The sequence below is a fragment of the Martes martes genome (assembly GCF_963455335.1).
Source record: "Martes martes genome assembly, chromosome: 9".
In the NCBI taxonomy this organism is placed as follows: domain Eukaryota; kingdom Metazoa; phylum Chordata; class Mammalia; order Carnivora; family Mustelidae; genus Martes; species Martes martes.
This window is the reverse complement of record NC_137896.1, coordinates 25,854,836-25,865,940: the sequence shown is the minus strand read 5'-3', so window position 1 is coordinate 25,865,940 and position 11,105 is coordinate 25,854,836. Positions and strand designations below refer to the sequence as shown.

The following is an 11,105-nucleotide window of genomic DNA, read 5'->3' as shown; positions in this document are numbered from 1 at the left end:
TGTGCGTCTGTGTGCCGTGTTCATGGAGGGTGTCATGGTGGTGTGCTGCCTTAGCGTGGCTCTGTCAGGTGTGATCATCGGGTGTTGTGATGTGTTGCCACCTTGGTCCCTGCACATTCATGGGCGCCTTGGTGGTATAGCCTTAGATGGTGCGCCGTGACGTCAGCGTGCTGGTTGTACGCATGGTGCGTAGCTGCGTGGTGTGCGTCAGTGGGCTGCCCTGGTGGGTGTGTGTAGGGAGGTGTGGCTGTCCCTGACATGGCAGTTTACACATGTGCGCTGTATAGGCTGCGTAGAAGTGCCCCTCTGTGTCGCTCTGTGGGTGTGGGTATGGGCAGCGTGTGTTTGTGCAGCCCCGCGGGTCTGGCCTGTGCTAAGTGACCTGAGATGGGAGCTCCCTGGGCCCTGACTGCCCTTCCTCTCAGCCCCTTAGACCCCAGGACAGCAGTGGTCCTTTGTCAGGCCACAGGAAGTCCCCACCTCCCTCCATCTGCAGGGGACCCAGGGAGGGGCCCAGACTGGCGGGCCCCAGCCTCCCTGGCCATTGTTCTGGGGCGTCTTTGGAAAACAGGATGAGAGGCAAAAGGTGGACCTGAGCCTGGACCCTTGTCCTCCCTGAAATGACCCAGGAGTCCAGCAAAGACCCCCTGGGGAGGAGGGTCAGCAGCAGATGGGGAAACTGAGGTCCAGCATGAGAAAGGGGCTTGGCAGAGGGTTCACAGCTGTTAAGGACAGAGAACTTGAAGCTTCCACACCCTCACGTGCCCATCCAGGGCCCCCGTGAGGTTTGGGGGACAAAGAAATGAAACCCCTGGAAAGACCCACATCTGTGTTCCGGTTCCCATTTCTGAGTACTTACCATGTGCGGAGGACTGACACAGTGTCATAACTGTAGGTTAAATTGAAATGTTGTCCCCATTTTGTACATGAGGAGACCGAGGACCATAAGGTACTAATTCATTGAGTCAACAGATATTACTCTAAATATTACTCTCTTCTAGGTACCATGCTGTGTGACTTTGACATCACTGATAATTAATGCAATTTCACAACTGTTTTTCTTTTTTTGTTTTTTAAGTGGTCTGTCTCCCCAACACGGGTCTCAAACTCACAACCCTGAGATCAAGAATTGCACGCTCTACCAACTGAGCCAGCCGGGCACCTCCTGTGCTATGTGACTTTGAGCAAGTCCCTTACTCTCTCTCTGGGCTAGGTCCTGTGCTTAGCTCTAGGGACATAGCAGTGACCAAAGGACCCACAGTCCCTGCCTTCCTAGAGCTCACAGCCCAGGGAGAGCATGGGGTGGAGGAAGATGAACAATGTCCAAGAAAACAACCATCATTTCAGGTGGAGATAAATTCTATGAATAATTAAGACCAGGAGAATGTGCACGAAAGTGAATACCCAAGGCAGGTTCTAGGAATGCCTCTGAGGAGGTGACAGTTAACCTGAGACTTGAAGAAGTCTTAGGACAATCGGGATGAGTGTTCTAGGGAGAGGGAACAGCAAGGACAGAGGCCCTGAGGCAGGACCTGCTCCTGGTCCTGTAGTAAAGATGGCCCGTGGCCTGGGAGAGAAAGGGCAGGGCAGGTGGTGAGGTCTGTAGCTGTGGGCGGGGCCGGCAAGGCTGGGAGGGGTTTGGATTTTATTCTCAGTGTGATGGGCAGAGAGGCAGTGTTGGCGGAGACACGGTTCTGGGGGTAGAGTGTGTGTGTGTTTTGGGGGGGAGCGGGGCCTTGTCGTCTCCAGTTACAAGGGAGGGGGCGGGGACAGTCAGAGCCAAAGGTCTCTCCCCCGCAGCTCCAGCAGTCCCAGCCCAGAGGCGCCGGCCTGGCGGCTGGAAGACCATGCTGTGGGCACATCTGGGGAACAGCTGCCGGGCCAGGGCCAGAGCGGGTCACGTGGCCCAGGCGGGCCCGCCCTGGAGCCTACAAGGCCAAGACTCAGAAGGGGCAGTGGTAAACATGCCGGACATGAACCCGCATCAAAAAGAATACACTCTGCAGTGGAGACATGCGTGCACGCAAGTCTCTCAGCCCCACACAGCCACTGCCCCAGGGAGCCAGACCCTCTAGATTCAATGCCACATCCCAGCTGTGTGATCTGCAGCAAATCACTCAACTTCTCTGGGCCTCAGTGGCCTCAGTGGGAAAGGGAACATAACATTACTCCTTAGGTCATGGGTTGTTTTTCTTCGTTGGATAAATATTCCCTGGGTGTCTCCTGGGTGCCAGACACTGCACTGAGCCCCGGGTTACAGCGGGGAAGAGGACAGTGTGGTCCCTGCCCCTCCTGAGCTCACTGTCTTTGGTTAAAACTTGTAACCATGCCTGATGCAGTATGAGCACTTAGAAAATGGGAGTCCCTGAGCCCGGAGGCCCCAGGAGGGTACTTGAAGGTAGAAAGGGAGATGTGGGGACAGAGAAATAATGTCACCTCTCAGCATAACTTATTCACTCCCCCAGCCACGGTACCAAAAGGGCTAAGCATTGTCTTCACTTCAAAGATGAGGAAACAGGTACAGCTGGCTCCTGGTAGAGGAGCCAGGATTTGAGGGTATAAAGGGCCGTAGTCCCTCTTCCTCTCTGGCCCCAGTATTCTCATCTGTGAAATGGCACGTGATAGTAATACAGCCACTGCCAGCCCCAGGAAGGAGCTGGGGAAATCAGACAGTGCCAAGGATGTGTGAAGGGCTTCCAAAGAGACCCCTGGCATGAACCCTGGGTCGGGACCACGGGGGTTCTTTTCCTGGCCACCAAAAGAGGAGTCTGTTTTCCTCAGCTGACCTGGTATGTAGGACTGGGAGAAGACTGCCCCCCACCCCAGCTCAGGGCACACCCTGAGGGGGAGGGCACGCAAAATGCCCATTTGGCAACCAGATAAACAGACAGTTTTTATTTAAACTCCTTGTCAGGCCTTAAAAATGTAAGAGATGATAACCGATGTCTGGGAGTACCAAACATTTTCTGGAAAGGAATGAAGCCAACTTTTCCCCATGTGCCTGGGACGGGTGTAAGTATAGGAGGGTCTCACTATTTCAGTTGGGAAGCCTGAAGCAAGCACAAAGAAGAGAACATTTCAGGGGGTCTGGAAGCCCATCTCACAGAGCTCCCTCAAAACCCACAGAGCTCCCTAAAAACTCCTGGAAGTAACCCAGTGGGTCCCAGCGGTCTGGCCTGGAATTGGCCAGTTGCTATGCCCATCCACTGTTTAGTAAGCATCTACTATGTACCAAGACCGTGGCAGGCACTTTACCAGCCTAATTTCAATGACTCCCCATAGTAACCTAGGGAAGTGGGAACTTCTGTCATTTTGCCAGTGGGGAAGCAGAGGCTCAGAGAGGTGAAGGGTGTTCCTTCAGGTACAGTATAATAAGGATTTGAAGGGGCGCCTGGGTGGCTCAGTGGGTTAAAGCCTCTGCCTTCCGCTCAGGTCATGATCCCAGGGTCCCGGGATTGAGGCCCGCATTGGGCTCTCTGCTCAGCGGGGAGCTTGCTTCCCTTCCTCTCTCTCTGCCTGCCTCTCTGCCTACTTGTGATCTCTGTCAAATAAATAAAATCTTAAAAAAAAAAAAAAAAAAAAGGATTTGAAGCCTGAGCTTTTGGACCATGAACCCTAGCCCTTTCCACTTTTCCACAGTCAGCTGTTTCTCTTCAAATTGTCAAAGTTTGTCCAGACACCAGTGGCCCCACCTGCCTTCATTCAGGCCATTTCTTCTTGTGCCTTTCCTACATAGAATGCCCAGAGGATAAGTCACCTCCTCTAGGAAGCCATTCTGATTTCCTCCAAGATAGATGTCTTCCTTTCTTTGTGTTTCTAAGGCACCTAGTGGGAAATTTCTCAATATAGTCTCAATGTGAGAATAATTCCTTTCTATGGCCCCGTGGCCAGCACAGGACCTGGCAGGAGGTGTGTGTTTGTGACTGTTAAGTGCACTTAACTATTGGGGGTCCTAACTGTCCCTTGACTTTCTTTCTCTCCTGTTTGTCTGCAAAGTGTCATTGACATTCAATCTCAACCTGTCTAGGAGTCAGGCCAGAGGGAGGTACACTAAACATTTGGAGCTGGCTTTTTATGACACAAAGTAGTACATGAATACATCTTTGTATAAAAATATATTCAAGAGGGGAATCTTGGTGGCTCAGTTGGTTAAGTTTCTGCCTTCGGCTCAGGTCATGATCCCTGGGTCCTGGGATCAAGCCCCACATCAGGCTCCCTGCTCAGTGGGGAGTCTGCTTATCCCTCTCTCTCTGCCCCTTTCCACTGTTCCTGCTTGGTTTCTCTCTCTCTCTCAAGTAAATAAAATTTAAATACACTCACACACACATATATATTCAGAAAATAACCATGTGTAATGGATCACAGACTGAAGTGTAAAACCTAACACTATGAAACGTCTGGAAAATATAGTAGGAAAAAATCTTTGTGATCTTGAGTGAGGCAGAGATTTCTTAGATATGACAAGAAAAGCGTGATCTATAAAAGTAAAAAAAATTGATACACTGGATTTCAACAAAATTTAAAATTTCTGTTCTTCAAAAGATACTGTTAAGAGGATGCAAAGAACAGACACAGGAAATAGTTGCAAATCATATGTCTGGGGATTTGTGTCCGAAATATATAAAGAACTCTTATGACTCAATAAGAAGAAGACAAACAAATGAAAAGAAACGGCCAAAAGATTGACAGGTAGCACGAGGGACCTCTGTGATGGAACCATTCTGGGTCTTCATTATGGCGGTGGTCGTGTGGATCTGCACGTGTGATAACATTGCATAGAACTAAACACACACACACAAGCAAGTGTGCGTAAAGCTGGTGAAATGCAGCTGGGGTATTGTATTGCCAGATGCTACCTCAGGGAAACTGGGTGAAGGTTATAAGGGATCTCTCTGTGTTATTTCTTGTGACTACATGTGAGTCTACAATTACCTAATTTTTTTTTAAGGAGCAAGTGAATGACCCTTCACCTAAGATGATGTATGGATGACATATAAACACATGAAAAGATGCTCAACATCTTTAGTCATTAGGAAAATGCAGTTTAAAGCCGCAGTGTGATACCTTAACCATTCTATCAGAATGGCCGAAAAAGACTGAGTATACCAATTCTTTGAGAGGCTGTGGAGGAACTGGACCCTCAGTGCTGCTGATTGGAACGGACATGGAGGGACACCTGGGTGGCTCAGTCAGCTGGCATCTGACTTTGGCTCAGGGCATGATTCCATGGTCCTGGGATGGAGTCCTACATCGGGCTCCCTGCTCAGTGGGGAGCCTGCTTCCCCCTCCCCCTCTGCCTGCCTCTCTGCCTACTTGGGATGTCTCTCTTTCTCTGTCAAATTAAAAAAAAAAAAAAGTTAAAAACTAGGCTGAAAAGTTATTTTTTTGATAGGAAAGAAAAAATATATATATATAGTAAATACTCTATTCCAATCATATAAAATTCTAGAAAATGCAAACTAATCTATAGAGAAAGATGAGTGGTTGCGTGGACACTGGGTGGAAGGAGGAGGGAGGGAGGGATTAGGAGGGGCAGAGGAAAGCTTTTATTTATTTATTTATTTTTAAGATTTTATTTATTTATTTGACAGACAGAAATCACAAGTAGGCAGAGAGGCAGGTAGAGAGAGAGGAGGAAGCAGGCTCCCTGCTAAGCAGAGAGCCCGATGTGGGGCTCGATCCCAGGACCCTGGGATCATGACCTGAGCTGAAGGCAGAGGCTTTTTTTTTTTTTTTAAGATTTTATTTACTTATTTGACAGAGGGAGATCACAGATAGGCAGAGAGGCAGGCAGAGAGGGGGGTGGGAAGCAGGTTCTCTGCTGAGCAGAGAGCCTGATTCGGGGCTGGATCCCAGGACCCTGAGATCATGACCTGAGCCAAAGGCAGAGGCTTAACCCATTGAGCCACCCAGCCGCCCCCAGAGGAAAGCTTTTAAAGCTGAGGAGGTGTATGTTAATATTCTCGATTGTGGTGATGGTTCATGGGTATGTATGCATGTCAAAAGTTATCAAATTGTACACCTTAAATATATGCAGTTAATGTGTGTCAATTACACTTCAATAATACTGTCTCAGGAAAAAAAGTATAAGAATGAAATATCTATGTGAATAAGAGTGAAGGTCCTACTTCATATTATTCTCCTTCCCTTAGTCTTCACTGAGGGACATCAGGAGTTTTATGTTTGTTCATCTTCTTTTTTTTTTTTTTTTTTCTAATTTTTTTTTTGTTAGATACAATTTATTTATTTATTTATTTATGCTTTTATTTATTTATTTGCCAGACAGAGATCACAAGTAGGCAGAGAGGCAGGAAGAGAGACGGGCGGGGGCAGGGGAGAGGCTCCCCACTGAACAGAGAGCCCGATTCGGGGCTCCATCCCAGGACCCTGAGATCATGAACTGAGCCGAAGGCAGAGGCCTAACCCACTGAGCCACCCAGGTGCGCCTATTTTAATTTTTTAAAAGTAATCTCTACCCCCAACTTGGTGTTTGAACTCACAATCCTGAGATCAAGAGTCCCATGCTCCACCGACTAAGCCAGCCAGGCGGCCCTGTTGAGGTGAAATTTAAATTCTATGAAATGCACAAATGTATACAATCCAGTGTGTTTTGACTAATTCATGCACTGTGTACCACAAGCCTCATCATCATATAGAACATTTTCATCATTCTAGAAAGTTCCCTCACACCCCTTCCGTGGCAACTCCCACCCTCCACCCCCAGAAGCAACCACCATTCTGATTTCTTTCACCAAAGATTAGTGTGCCTGTTCTAGAACGTCATATAGGAGACATTACATAGTACTGTGTTTGAAATTTTTCCCACAGCTCGATTGCCTGTTTTTTAAAAAATTAATTCCCCCCCAATTTTTTTTTAAGATTTTATTTATTTATTTGACAGATCACAAGTAGGCAGAGAGGCAGGCAGAGAGAGAAGGGAGGAAGCAGGCTCCCTGCCGAGCAGAGAGCCCGATGCGGGGCTCGATCCCAGGACGCTGGGATCATGACCCCAGCGGAAGGCAGCGGCTTTAACCCACTGAGCCACCCAGGCGCCCCCCCAAATTTTTTTAATTTAAAAAATTCATTTCCAGATATGCTTGCACTTGGGAGCAGTATGTTTGCTTTTTCACATGTAAGAGGTTCTATCTTGACCCCCAATCTAACACTTGGTTTCTCCACCAACAGTGGAGTCTAGATATCTCTCAGCCCCACTTCCCACCTGCTGCATAGATATTCCACAACATTGACTTTCCATTCATAGCGCGTACGTTTCACTCATAGTTCCTATAATGCCCCTGTTGATGAACATTTAGGTTACTTCAACCTTCCCTCTTGAAAATAGCACCTCAGTGAACATCCTTGGGCAGATATCTTTGTGTCTGTGTGTGTAGGTTTCTCTGGAATTGATGCCTGCAAGTAGAATTGCTGGGTCGATTAATAAACACTGGGTAATGAATTAATACTCTAATTTCCTCTGGCTGGTCATTGTCTTTCCAAGTCTTTAGCAATTGTTTTGCACAGCAAAATGTTCTCTTCAGTCATCAGAAGATTGCTAAACAAGGCTTAGGCAGTTTGGAGAGTTTGGGGGGTGTGGTAAAGGGGATGAGGAGTCTGGTTAATTAATTAGTAATGTCTCTCTCCTTTGAAGCTGGTCTCACTGATCAGTTTTCCTGGGTCCCCCATGTGGAGGCAGAAGCCGGGTTCACTGGCCCCTCCCCCAGACTTCTGTGGGAAAAGGAAACCTGCTATACCCAGTGAATTAGTTGCTGGGGGTGGGGAGGAGGAGGAGGAGGAGGGGCCATAAACATAATACCAACTCTCTCCTTGGTGGGTACAGTATTTTAGTCCTGCTAAAGCTGTGTGCCCTTGGGTGGCTATTCTAAACTTCGGTGTCCCCAGTTTCTGGCCAGTCTAGGGCTCCGGAGCCGAACTGCCTACCCTGGCAGGAAGAAATCGCATCACACCACAGTGCCCCTGTTATAATAACGCAGCCATTAAAACAGCGATTGTTCTTGGGAGGCTTTTTGAGCCTCAGTTTCCTCCTTTGCATAAAAAAACCAAAGAGCCCTCTCTAGAGTTGTGGCCAGGATTACAGAAGTTGATAAAGGCAAAGGCTGCACTCACTGAAGTACACAGGGCCTTGCACGAACTAAGTGTTCAATAAACCGCTTCTGTCATTATTCAAATACCAGGCAAATACTCTATTAGGAATCAGAGAGGGCCGGAGACAACTAACTTTTCACCCAGCTGCAGAGTTGGGATCAAATCTCCCCCGGCGGGAGGGGGAAGCTAGGGGTGCGGAGGAGGAGGTGAAGAAACGTCCCAGCGGTATGAGGTGTGAGCCTGGGGGTCGAGTCCCAGGTGTGGAGCCGGGGAGGTAAGGTGACCCTTGCCCAGCGACCGCGCCCGCGAGGAGCGCATTCCCAGCTTCCCGCCAGAGGTCCGCAGGTGACTGGCCGAGCGCGGCGCAGTGGGGGAGCGCTCTAGCCGGGTTTGCCGTCTCCATGGCGACCGCCCGCGCGGCGCCAGCCTGACAGCCCGTCCCGGTTTTATGAATGGGTGACGTCACGGGCCTGGCGTCTAACGGTCTGAGCCGCTTGTTCAGACGCTGACACAGACCCGCCCGGGAGGTGGGGGGAGCACTCGAGCTCCGCAGCTGCCGCGCCGTGGGAGGGAGACCCTGATCGGAGGTCTTTGGAGGGAGGGGGGAGAGGGGGACAGGAAACAGCCAAAAAAGGGAGAAAAATTCTAAAATCACTAGTTGATGCAGATTTGGGGCATTTTTGCAGGGGATGCAAATTTAGGATAGAATCAGGCCTTGCAGCCCCGCTCTGGGCGCCTTCTATCCAGTTCATGTCCCAGAGGATCGGCCCCCAATCCCAGAGGAAGACTTTCCCGAATTAGTTGCTCCCATCCCGAGGGGCCTGGGTAAAGCCTCCCTGGTTCTAGGAATATTAACCAGCAACTTTCTCTGGGAATTGGGTAAGGGAGACCTGCCCTGGGGGGCAGAGTGTAAAGGAGGGCCTGCTTTAAGTTTCGGTCCAAAGAGCCAGGAGGTCAGGCTCCCAGAAGCCCGGGCTCTAGTCCTGGGCTCTCTAGATAACCCAGAGATAGCCGCTTCCCCATCCGGGCCTCAGTTTCTCTCATCTGTAAAATGGAGCTGGAGAGTTGAGAAGATGAACCTGAGAAAAGTGATTCTTGAAGTCTTTTCGTTGTCGGCAATGCTTCCTTTGCGAGAAGCCCAAAGTAGCCCTCGCCTCCACTAGCCACCCCGCCCCGAGCCTTCACACTCTCTGTTCCTGAGACTTGGGTTCCCTTTCCAAGGCCGTGAGGGTGCACTAGTGGAGCAGGAGGCGGGACCCAGAGGCACCGGAGGCCACGCCTCTAGGCCGCCCATTGGTTGCTTTTGAACCTCTGAGCCCGCCTCTGGCGGTGGGGGCAAGCGGGGCGGGCGAGGCGCGGCGCCTCTATAAAGACGGCTCCGGGGCTCAGCCCTCGCATTCTACAACAGTCTTTTCCCAACTTCTCGCTCTTTGCTTTCCCCCGGCGTCGCTTCCTCCGTGCACTTCACCTCCCTCCTCTTACTCCGACGCCAGAATCATGAAGGTCGCCAGTGGCAGTGCCGCGGCCGCCGCGGGCCCCAGTTGCTCCCTGAAGGCCGGCAAGACGGCGGGCGGCGCGGGCGAGGTGGTGCGCTGTCTGTCCGAGCAGAGCGTGGCCATCTCGCGCTGCGCTGGGGGCGCTGGGGCGCGCCTGCCGGCCCTGCTCGACGAGCAGCAGGTGAACGTGCTGCTCTACGACATGAACGGCTGCTACTCGCGCCTCAAGGAGCTGGTGCCCACCCTGCCCCAGAACCGCAAGGTGAGCCGGGTGGAGATCCTCCAGCACGTCATCGACTACATCTGGGACCTGGAGTTGGAGCTGAACTCGGAATCCCAAGTCGGGACCCCCGGAGGCCGGGGTCTCCCTGCCCGCGCTCCGCTCAGCACCCTCAACGGCGAGATCAGCGCCCTGGCGGCCGAGGTGAGATCCGAACTGGAGAACGCGAGCATTTTCTTTCTACGGATGGGTAAACTGAGGCCCAGAGAGAGGCGAGGGGTGGCTATTTGGCTCCACGTCGGCCCCATGCTTTCGGGCACCTGGCTATGCCAGGAGATAAGAAAACACGCTCACTTAAAGTGTCCCCTGGGGAAGGGCTTGCAGCCTTGTCCCCTCCGACTGTCTCACCTCTCCTCCCTCTTTTTCACAGGCGGCATGTGTCCCGGCGGACGATCGCATCTTATGTCGCTGAAGCGCCTCTCTCCTGGACTGGCGGACCCCAGCCCTCCAGGGGGGCGAGAAGAATTCATGCCCTTTGATCCTGCAGAGCGCCTTGCCTGAGCTGGGGAGGCACAAGATTGAGATCAGCGACTGTGGGGCGCTTGCTGGATCCAGCCCAGGGCCAGGGGACTGAGGAGGACAGGCTGACCCTCCCTCTGCACCTACCAGCCACCAGAGACTTGAGGGACCCCCAGTGTGTTTCTATTTTTTGAAAAGCAGACATTTTAAAAAATGGTCACGTTTGGTGCTTCTCAGATTTCTGAGGAAATTAATTGCTTTGTATTGTATATTACAATGATCACCGAGAATATTGTTTTACAATAGTTCTGTGGGGTGGTTTTTTTTGTTGTTGTTGTTGTTATTAAACAAATACTTTAGACTGCGGTAAAGTTGCAGTGATTTCTTGGACTAAGGGGAGGGCCTTGGGATGCCGGTGACCCCTGACCCTTTTCACAGCTGGTGCTGGGGGGAAGGGAACTAGAAGGCCACATCTGGACTGTCGCTTTTACCGACCTGAACTGAGTGTTTTCCGGTGTCTTTAAAGTCTATTCTTTCCCGATCACTAGCCATTTCCCTGCTCCCTGGTGTCATAAAATTAAATCCTCTAGACCTCTAGGGTTTCTCCAAGTGGTCTTGGGCCATCTGGGTCACCTGGGGAGGCTGTTAAAAATTCAACCTGCCAAGTCCCCCTGTCGGTTGAGTATTCCACAGACCATTGAAGTCGGAGAACCTGGTCACTGGGCCACCTCCATCTTTGCCAAGATGGGGGAAGGGGAGACCTAGAG

General features: G+C 50.9%; 1 protein-coding gene across 1 annotated transcript; it reads left to right on the top strand.

Moving 5' to 3' along the window:
- Positions 1–9,459: 9,459 nt before the first annotated feature.
- Positions 9,460–10,709, top strand: ID1 (inhibitor of DNA binding 1). Its single transcript, XM_080814621.1, has 2 exons — positions 9,460–10,023; positions 10,250–10,709. The coding sequence occupies exons 1-2, from the start codon at positions 9,601–9,603 to the stop codon at positions 10,289–10,291; spliced, it is 465 nt and encodes a 154-aa protein (XP_080670747.1). The 5' UTR covers positions 9,460–9,600; the 3' UTR covers positions 10,292–10,709.
- The last annotated feature ends 396 nt before the right edge of the window (positions 10,710–11,105 follow it).

What these genes read in the sequence shown, in the direction of transcription:
- ID1 (XM_080814621.1), top strand. Translation starts at nt 9,601, where the DNA reads ATGAAGGTCGCCAGTGGCAGTGCCGCGGCCGCCGCGGGCCCCAGTTGC. An exon ending in TCAGCGCCCTGGCGGCCGAG is followed by an intron (nt 10,024 to 10,249) that starts GTGAGATCCGAA and finishes TCTTTTTCACAG; the next exon opens with GCGGCATGTGTCCCGGCGGA.